The sequence below is a fragment of the Bos taurus genome, chromosome 9 (assembly GCF_002263795.3).
Source record: "Bos taurus isolate L1 Dominette 01449 registration number 42190680 breed Hereford chromosome 9, ARS-UCD2.0, whole genome shotgun sequence".
In the NCBI taxonomy this organism is placed as follows: Eukaryota; Metazoa; Chordata; class Mammalia; order Artiodactyla; family Bovidae; genus Bos; species Bos taurus.
In genome coordinates, this window is record NC_037336.1 from 101967729 (window position 1) to 101978105 (window position 10377).

General features: G+C 48.9%; 1 protein-coding gene across 2 annotated transcripts in view; it reads left to right on the forward strand.

The window, feature by feature from the left end:
- Nucleotides 1–10173, forward strand: part of LOC101904883 (T-complex protein 10A homolog 2) — a 29331-nt gene extending 19158 nt beyond the window's left edge. For both annotated transcript variants that reach the window (XM_059889987.1, XM_059889989.1), the window contains 3 exons: nucleotides 3753–3834; nucleotides 8446–8563; nucleotides 9819–10173. In XM_059889987.1, coding sequence (XP_059745970.1) covers nucleotides 3753–3834; nucleotides 8446–8563; nucleotides 9819–10008 — 390 coding nt within the window. In that variant the 3' untranslated portion in view covers nucleotides 10009–10173. The remainder of the gene's footprint in view (nucleotides 1–3752; nucleotides 3835–8445; nucleotides 8564–9818) is intronic.
- The last annotated feature ends 204 nt before the right edge of the window (nucleotides 10174–10377 follow it).

The following is a 10377-nucleotide window of genomic DNA, read 5'->3' on the forward strand; positions in this document are numbered from 1 at the left end:
AACCTTTGCAAGAGTGAACAGGAGGGAATGATACTTGCCATAACAGCTTGAGTTCATTTAAACGTTATTATTTTTTTCTTTTTTTGTTTAATGTAGGAAAAATTTTAAAGAGTAATTGCTCTATTTACATGGCCTAGGATTTCCAAATTTACCAAACTCAATGACTACGAATTAGCTAGTGAGTGTGTGTGTGTGTGTGTGTGCGTGCACATGTGCGCGCACTCAGTTGATCAGTCGTGTCTGATTCTTTGCAACCCTACGGACTTTAGCCTTCCAAGCTCCTCTGTCCATGGAATTCTCCAGGCAAGAATACTGGAGTGGATTGCCATGCCTTCCCCCTGGGGATTTTATCTAGACTGATACTTAATAATTTGATAATCGAGGCACGTTTACATAACATGGCCTAAAGGAAAACAGATATTTGTAAGGAAAATCATATCATTTTTTATTCATAACCAAATTCAGGCTGATTTGGCGCTGATCAGTTTAGTGAGACTTATTCACAGAAATGTCACAGTTGGTGTCTATGATGGCAGTAGGCTTATAACAATTCTGAACAGAAGGAAAGATCATAAAACCACAGTAGTGAGACTTTAAGTAATTTTCCATCTCAGAACCCTTGTGTTTCCATCAAGGGGGAACAGGCACTCAGCAACAGTTGTAAAATGGATGCTTTCTCAAAAGGCACCGAGAAGGATGTATGTGCTGACAAGACCATCACCCCACGACGTTCTAACTGGGATGTGAAGGAGAGCCCACCAGACACCAGACTGGTGTGCACAGCTACACGCTGGTCTTAAAAATTCAACCCCCACCTGGTTATTAGGAAAGTTTCTGTTCATCGTCACCCTCTTCCTCGGGGGCTCAAGGATGAAGCTAGAAAGTGGGCAGGTGCCAGGCTTTCATTGGGGGTGCTCTTCTGCCTACTGGGTGCTCTTGATATGCTCAAGTCAATGGCAAACTCGGGATTCCACACTAGAGAGGGAGTAGCCGCCAGCCCCATCCCGGCCATGAGTTCTCACTCAGTCATTCAGGGACTGGTCAGCCCTCTAAGCCTCTGTAACTGAGCTTCACTGGATGGATGGTGATGAACAGCGAGAGACACAGGGCGTAGCCTGTGCTGCTGCTCAGTAGCAAACACTTGAGAGGTGCCTTAGTTATAGAATCAGCATTGGTGCTGCAGCAGACTCAGGCAGAGAGCCAGGAACTCAGGCCTAGTATAAGCTGGAGGTCAAAGGGAAGGAGATGGTTTCTCTTTTCTTCTGTTGAATGGCTTTTGCACAGTCTGGTAGGAGAAGGAGCCAGTCTCCCCAAAGCTGGGTGCTAGGTGCTGGGCACTGGGTGCTGGTCTCTAGGTGCTAGGCACTGGGTGTTGAGTGCTAGGTGCTTGGTGCTGGTCTTTGGGTGCTAGGCACTGGGTGCTGGGTCCTAAGTGCTCAGTGCTGGTCTTTGGGTGCTGGGTGCTAGGTGAAGTAGGAAGTCTGGGCCTTAGAGCCACAGGGGCCTGGGACAGGATCACACTCAGTGACCATGATCGTGAACATGGGAAATGAACTGATCTCCTGAGCCCTCAGTTTCCGCATCTGAAAATCAGGGCACACCTGTTTAACAGATCAGCAGTTCTCAATTGGCCCCCGGGAACGTTTGCAATGCTAGGGGATACTCTTGGCTGTCACGACTGGAGTGGTGGCGGGGGCTGTTGGCATCCAGAGGGTGGAGGCCATGGGCACAGTCAACTTCCTACAGCATATACAGGACGCCCCCTTCCATTCCTACACACACACACCAAAGGACGACCTGGCCCAGACTGTCGGCTGTGCCCAGTCTGGGAAAATCCACTACAGGTCATTAAACAGACTAAATTCACACCAGGCCGTATTGCTTGGTGCAGATCGAGCACTCAGTCACTGACAGCTGTGAACTCTGGTTATAACCAGTAGAGGCACGTGACATGTTTGGAGGGAGCACAGATCAGCGTTGACCGGGGCTCATGGGATGAACTGATGTCTGGGTTGTGTTAAGTTATCGTATTTGGGGGAAGAGATTCAGCAGAATCTGGAGGTTTTATAGGCACTTCTCCAGAAAGGCAATTGTCCAGATAATTTGGGATTTAACTTGGTTCTTAGAGTAGTAGACTAATAACTGTCTTTTAGCACTAAAACATCACCAAACTGTGTTCGACACATTTTTTAAGGCTTCTTTAAATACTCGACTTGGCTTTTTTTTTTTTTTTTAACCAGGCTTAGGGGTTAAGAGGTAGGGCTCAGGGCCCTGGGAGTCCTGAAGGGCTGCAGAGCTCATCTCTGCCGTTTCCCTCTTGTTTTGTTGGTTTTAATTAGAGAGGTCCGCTGATGGCTCTGTTTTCCCTCCAGCTAAAGCCTCTGACCCTTTCTGAACTATTTCACTGCCATATGAACTCTCATGGACCTGAGCTAACCCACATGTCCTTTTTTTTTTTTTTTTTTTTTGCAAACTAATGCAAACAGGAGAGTCTGGAAGAACCTGTTTGGAAGCTGGCCTCTCATTATGTCACAGCGACATGATATTGATCTTGTAACCTACCCAACCCTTCACACTTTGAACCCTGAGTTTCCCTGATGTTGGGGGAACAAATAGTCGTTTCTTAGCCAGACTCAGGATGATGTACAGATGCAGAGACCAAGGATGGGTGCAGGCGCCCCATGTGGATGGGAGGTGTGGACAGCGAAGACAGGCTGCTGGGAGGACAGGTCCCAGGTGTCCTGGGAGGGATATGCTCCCGTCCTAATCGGCTTGCTGTGTGGTCACAGGCAAGTCATGGGGGGCCCCTGCTGGGCGGACACTGTTCTCTTCCTCCCTCCCTCCGGTCTCCAGGGAGACCTGGCCTCTGAAAGTTGGTTGGACTTCATAAGTACTGCGATGCTGGACAAATAAGCCTTCTCTCTGCTTCCGCTCACTTTGGGACAGACAATCCACGTGAGAAGACTCGCTTTAAAACAAGAAAGCACTGCAGTCCCTTGAACCTCGGGAGCACAGTTTTCCAAATAATTCAACTTTACTTAAACAGTTCTCTCCACTTGTTCATTCTCTCAGCCTCTATTCCTGACGAGCAGGGACGCTCAGGATGGCCGGCACCAACTGACTGACCCTCAGAGCTTGGAGTAGACTGAGATTTCTTCCTCCCAAGTTCTCACTTTGAAAACAAATCCATCCATTTGGAATGAAAACAAAACACTTTGAAAACAAATCCTCCTCTCTTGCACTTTCCCACCTGGTCCTTCTCCACTTGATCGGAAACCAAAGGGGTCATCATAACTCAGAATCTCACAATCATGGGACCTGTTAAAAAGGCAGAGATGTGTGGACGGATGACCATAGAGGAGCTCGTGTGTTATCCGGAGCTGGGCAGTGAGGTTCTCAGTGGCAGGGATCACAGCTCACACTCACTGCAGTGAGTGTGATAGGGGGTCTAGATAGCTACAGATCCCCCAAGGCTGCCTAGCTTGGCAGGTTCCAGGTTCCAGAACCTATCCGGGTGAAGGGCTGAAGGCTACCTCTCGGGCCAGTGATCACCCGGACTAACCAGGCATCCCAGCTGCCTCCATTTTGGGGGCTTTGATGTCCAGCTCCTCTTCCAAAGCCCTACTTCCCTTCCCACGCACAGCTCAGGCCTCCCTGTGCAGGAAGCACTCCACTAGATTCACAGATTAAGCCGAGGCTCAGAGTGACCCCTGGACAGCATCCCAACACAGGTGTGTTTCTGGTGCTTGCAGACACACTCTGCTGGGGCTGGGAGAGCACGCACGGCACATCGCCACCCTCTGGAAGTCGGGCGCGTTCCCAGCAAACAGACAGGTGAGTGATGCCACGAGCACCTCTGGGGAGAGGTGCTGGCCGTGGGCAGGAGATGCGCAGGGCGCTGTCTGGGGAAAGGTTAACTCTACCAGCTGTGGGTGCTTTTAGAGCAAATTCTCCATGGCAGACGTTGGCCAAATGACTCAGCAATTAACTCACTTAATAAAAGCCCTTTTCATACTGTTCCTGGGGTTCAAGGCAAGAATGCTGAAGTGGTTTGCCATTGCCTTCTCCAGTGGGCCACGCTTTGTCAGAACTCTCCTCTATGACCTGTCCATCTGGGGTGGCCCTACACGGCATGGCTCATAGTTTCACTGAGTTAGACAAGGCTGTGGTCCATGTGATCACAATTTCTGTGACTGTGGTTTTCATTCTGTCTCCCCTCTGATGGATAAGCATCAGACCTTGTGGAAGCTTCCTGATGGAAGGGACTGGCTGTGGGGTGAACTGGGTCTTGCTCTGGTGGGTAAGGCCATGCTCAGTAAATCTTTAATCCAATTTTCTGCTGATGGGTGGGGCTGTGTTCCTTCCCTGTAGTTTGGCCTGAGGTCAAACTATGCTGGGGTAGTGGCATCAGGGACTCAATGGACATGAGTTTGAGAGCTTTAAGTCAGTGGGCTTGCAGTCACCTTTTCTGCCTGGGCCTGTCAAGCATCAGGAGCAAAGTCACCAGCCACAGGGCCTGACGCTTAGCTTTGTACCTTCACCCTCTTAAAAGGTCAAATTCTTTTCCCAAGTTTACGTAGACTCTGGAATGCAAAGCTCGAATTAAAACCTGAGCTACCTGGCCTTGTGAATTTGCTTCTCTTATGATGTTCTAATTTTATCGTTCATTATTTCAGTTCAGTTCAGTTCAGTTCAGTCGCTCAGTCGTGTCCAACTCTTTGTGACCCCATGAATCACAGCACGCCAGGCCTCCCTGTCCATTACCAACTCGCGGAGTTCACTCAGACTCACGTCCATCGAGTCAGTGATGCCATCCAGGCATCTCATCCTCTGTCGTCCCCTTCTCCTCCTGCCCCCAATCCCTCCCAGCATCAGACTCTTTTCCAATGAGTCAACTCTTTGCATGAGGTGGCCAAAGTACTGGAGTTTCAGCTTTAGCATCATTCCTTCCAAAGAAATCCCAGGGCTGATCTCCTTCAGAATGGACTGGTTGGATCTCCTTGCAGTCCAAGTGACTCTCAAGAGTCTTCTCCAACACCACAGTTCAAAAGCATCAATTCTTTGGCGCTCAGGCTTCTTCACAGTCCAACTCTCACATCCATACATGACCACAGGAAAAAAACCATAGCCTTGACTAGACGAACCTGTTGGCAAAGTAATGTCTTTGCTTTTGAATATGCTATCTAGGTTGGTCATAACTCTCCTTCCAAGGAGTAAGCATCTTTTAATTTCATGGCTGCAGTCACCATCTGCAGTGATTTTGGAGCCCAAAAAATAAAGTCTGACACTGTTTCCACTGTTTCCCCATCTATTTGCCATGAAGTGATGGGACCGGATGCCATGATCTTTGTTTTCTGAATGTTGAGCTTTAAGGCAACTTTTTCACTCTCCACTTCCACTTTCATCAAGAGGCTTTTTAGTTCCTCTTCACTTTCTGCCATAAGGGTGGTGTCATCTGCATATCTGAGGTTATTGATATTTCTCCCATCAATCTTGATTCCAGCTTGTGCTTCTTCCAGCCCAGCGTTTCTCATGATGTACTCTGCATAGAAGTTAAATAAGCAGGGTGACAATATACAGCCTTGACGTACTCCTTATCCTATTTGGAACCAGTCTGTTGTTCCATGTCCAGTTCTAACTGTTGCTTCCTGACCTGCATACAAATTTCTCAAGAGGCAGATCAGGTGGTCTGGTATTTCCATCTCTTGCAGAATTTTCCACAGTTTATTGTGATCCTCATTATTTAGAATCCCTGTATTTTGCATTTTAGTGGTTTGAATATCTTCAGAGGACCTGGCTCTCTAAATGGTGCTAGCTAGTGGACAGACCTCCCATTCAGCATCGTGTCCACCATCTGCAAGCTCCGGGAGATGGTGAAGGACAGGGAAGCCTGGCATGCTGCAGTCCATGGGATTGCAAAGAGTGGGATACAACTGAGCAATTGAAAAACCAACATCAGCATTACAGCCAGAACTTTGAGAATTTTGCCTCTGGAGTGGATTTTTAAGAGAGTGTACAGATTGCACCCCCAAGGTCTTTCTTGCCGTCTGTAGCTACTGAGGCTCTGTGTGAAATGGACATCTCTGCCTTCTTGAGTTCCTGCTCTTGCTGCTGAAACTAACAAAGTCCTGATCTTGCGTTGAGCTTTGTAGATTTCCAAAAGATTTTCCCTGGGATGGCTTTACTGCAGCCGGTTAGCCTCCACCCCATTATGGGGCTGACTGTCTCCAGAGCTGTCATAGAAGGAGGGTCAGGCTTGTGGTCACCATCTCGACTTCTTTGCACAAAGTGTCCCTTCCTGACCTGGGACCGATTTGAAAATAGATCCCCCTCTGGGTTGGACACTTCCCATGTGCCATCATTTAATATCCTTCCTGACCACTGTTCATGGTTTCACAGCTGTCCTGAGAGAGGGTGGAATTACAACATGCTCTCTGTGGTCACCAGGACCGTAGATCCAGTTTGTGAATACCGACCAATGTCTGCATTGAAGGACCAGGGTCCCTGATGAATGAGCCAGTGACAGTTTACCTGTTTAATTCAAGAGGTTCATTGCTTTGTCTTTATACTTTCCAACCAAAAAGTTATTTCCTATTTGTCAAGCGTTTAAAATCCTGTTGTTCCCTACACATAATTGGAGGTGGGTTAGTACTGCCCTCAGCTTTTCAAAACAAAGATGTTAAAATGATACCAAACCAAGGCGTCCTTCCCTCACTAAGAACAGGAGTCCATCTCTCTGAGTTTGTAACCCACAGAACCAAAACCGCCCTCAGTATAGGCTCGCTGACTATCATGCAAACAACCCCAGTGCGTTTCCTTGTCTAGTTCTCCCACATTTAGGTGGTCACTCTTTTTCTCTCTGGGAAATGTGGCTAATCACCCCAGAAGGGTGTGTCAGGAACAGCTGGTTATGGGTACTGACTGGGGGCAGAGAACCTCATGTTCTGTTGAGGGTAGTAAGACAGAGGATCCCGGTGGGACGAAATATTTCTATCGGGTGTGTGTGATCCTGGACATGAATCTCAGTCTGAGACTTTTCCCTCTATTTTATCTTTGCTGATTTAATTTTCTTTATAGGAGGGCCTCCCTGGTAGCTCAGTCGGTAAAGAATCTGCCTGCAATCCAGGAGACCTGGGTTCGATTCCTGGGTCAGAAAGATCCCCTGGAGAAGGAAATGGCAATCCACTCCTGTATTCTTGCCTGGAGAATCCCATGGACCGAGGAGCCTGGCAGGCTACAGTCCATGGGGTCGCAAGAGTCGGACACGACTTAGCAACTAAACCACCACCACCATAGGAGTATGACTCCTATGTATGACTCCTTTCTTCTGTTCGACTCCTATTTAAATGTCCTGATTCTATGTGAGCTTGAGAGGAATGTGAACTCTGTTGGGCTCTGCCTTCTGTATTTATCCATTAGAGCAAACTCTTTAACTGTTACTCAGCCCCTTTATTTTTTGTTTGCCCTAAATTAAAAAAATATATATTTATTTTGACGTAAGTTTCCTATATGCTCTTTACTCAGATTCACCAAGTTTTACCTGTTGCCACATCTGCTGTAGCATTCTCTGTGTGCATGTATGTATACACGCAAACACACACATTCATTGTTTATACTTTCCGTCCCCCTTGGGGATAAGCTGCATATATTAAGATCAGTGCCCCTCTGACCATGAAGACTTCTGTTCCTATGACCAGTCCTGTTGGGGCAGGGCTCACCCTGCTCCAGCATGACGTCATCTTGACTAATTGCATGTCCTAATAAGGCCGTGTTCTGAGGTGCTGGGGCCAGGACATCAGTACAGGAACTCTGGGGTGGGGGACAGGTCAAGCCGTAACATGCTCCTTGGATTTCTTTTCATTTATTCTGCTTGGAATAAGCTGGACCTCTTAGATCTGTGGAGCCACATTTTTGCATCCAGTCTGGGAAATTCAGTCACTATCTTCGATCATATCTGCATTCCTCTGTGCTCTTTCCTTCTTCTTCTGGAATTCCAGTCTGATGCTTTTCCACATCTCTCTCCCCTTGAACATTCACCATCTGGCATGACCCCTCAAGTCAACAGGAAACAGTGACAGTGAACTCTACCATACCGAGGGTCCGAGGCCTTCCAAGGTCCACGTGCTGTGGGATGAGTGATGATGGTCTTGAAAGGGAGGATTTAGGGAGCCAGAGAGCATATGGAAGGAAAGAAAACTTTTAATTAGGGAGATAATTTGAGTGAAGTTGGGAGAATATAAATTATGTATTTTAATGAGACCAGGGAGATGGGCCTGCCTGGAGCAAGATATTCAAATATAAATAAAATATGAGAGAGTAGGCTACAAGAACATCTTGAATACTAGTCCTCTTGGAGTGGATCACTGTAAAATATGTTTGTACAGCTAAATAATGCAACAAATGTTCTAGTTATGAAGATTTGTTGACTTAACCTGTATTCTTCAGAAAAAGTCTGCCCTGACGGCTCAAAGGAAATCGTGTTTCCAGATGGGACGGTGCAGCGTCTGAATGATGGACGCGAGGAGACTGTGTTTCCAGATGGGACCATTGTGAGTGTGGAAAGGTTGGTACCGGGACAGGCGGTGTCAGTCTGAAGTCTCCAGGATTTGTGGTTTGTGCAGTTGTCAATTCTCTGGATTAATTTAATTTTTGTAAAAGTTGCAGTATTTGTATAATGGAAAACATCGTTGACCCTAGAGGTTTGGTCTTATAACTTTGATCTGATTGATTTCATAGTGAACATGGATCTAAACACTCATTTTTTAAAAATATTACTTTTTAATTGGAGGATAGTTGCTTTTCAGCACTGTGTAGGTTTCTGCCATGCTTCAGCGTGAATGCCTTAGGTGTACCTCCGCCCCTCCCTCCTGAAGCTCCCTCCCACCTCCCACTCCATAGATGCGCATTTTTAAGTGTTTCCTTTGCTGACGTTGGTCATGACTGAACTGCAGCCATAAAAATAATCTCCGGCGTTTGGTGTGTGCCCACTGAGGCCGCGCTGTGTAGCAGCCCGAGCCTGCAGCAGCACTCACGTGGTGCTAAGACGCGCGGGGAGGTGCCGTCCTGACGGGGATGAGCAGGGAGACCCTCCACCCCCGCCGCGGCCGACTCTCAGGCTCTCGAGCGCCCCCCTCCCCACCGCGCAGGGGCCCCGGCACTGGTGGGCTGCTGCCTCCGTGGGCTCCCTCTCCTGTCATGGAAGCCACAAGTGTCGCCATCACCGCCGGAGTCACTGTGCTCAAGTGACGCTACACCAGGTCCCTGCCGCTCCCGGCTGATTCCGCCTCAGGTCCCTGCTGCTCTCCAGGTGATTCTGCCTCAGGTCCCCGCTCCTCGGGTGATTCCGCCTCAGGTTCCTGCCACTCCCTGTGTAATTCTACCTCAGGCTCCTGCTCCCTGGGTGATTCGGCCTCAGGTCCCTGCAGCTCCCCAGGTGATTCGGCCTCAGGTCCCTGTCGCTCCCCAGGTCCCTGCTCCCCGTGTGATTCTACCTCAGGTCCCTGCTCTCCCGGTGGAGCCCTGCGGCCTCTCCTTCCTCCCTCAGAGCTACCTTCCGCGCGGAGCAGCTCTGCCCAAACAGGCCCGTGACCCCGGCCTCTCTCCTGAGCTCTCCCCAGGCCACCCTGAGCCCCGCTGCTCAGCTCCTGTCTATGCCCTGACTCTGCAGGTGCCCGCCCTCTCCCGCCCTGGCGGCATCTGTACCCCTGTCTCCCAAGATCTGGGGGTGAGGGTGTGCAGACCTGGGTGGTCACACCCCTTGGCCTCACGGGTTCCCCACGGGACATGCTGGCCACTGACAAGGTTGTTCTCTCCACCAGGAATGGTGACAAGACCATCGTGCTCAGCAACGGTCAGCGGGAGATCCACACAGCCCAGTTCAAGAGGAGGGAGTACCCCGACGGCACCACCAAGACCGTGTACCATGACGGCCACCAGGAGACCAAGGACGCCTCTGGGAGGGTCAGGGTTAGGGATGAGGCTGGAAACATCATCCTGGACAGGAAGTAGCTTCTCCTTCAAAACTAGCCTTACCTATGACCTTCCAACATCACCTTGACCTTCCAACCTTACCTGTGAACTTCCAACATTACTTGTGAACTTCCAAATTATGTGTAACCTTCCAACTACATTATTTGCTAAAACAAAGAAACAGCTAATGTTTGTGGCCCTAAATGATGAAAAATCGTGTAAAACTTGAGGACTACCCAAGTCATCCAGAAATTATAAAGGAAGAGACAGCCTGGTCCAGGGCTCCTCGTTAGGAAAGGTGGCTGCATCAACACTAGAGCAGCCAGAGAACAGGAAGCTCCCCAACAACGACTCCAGGGCCCCGGCCAGACCCCTTTCTCTCTGTGCATCACAAGAACCAGCTCTACA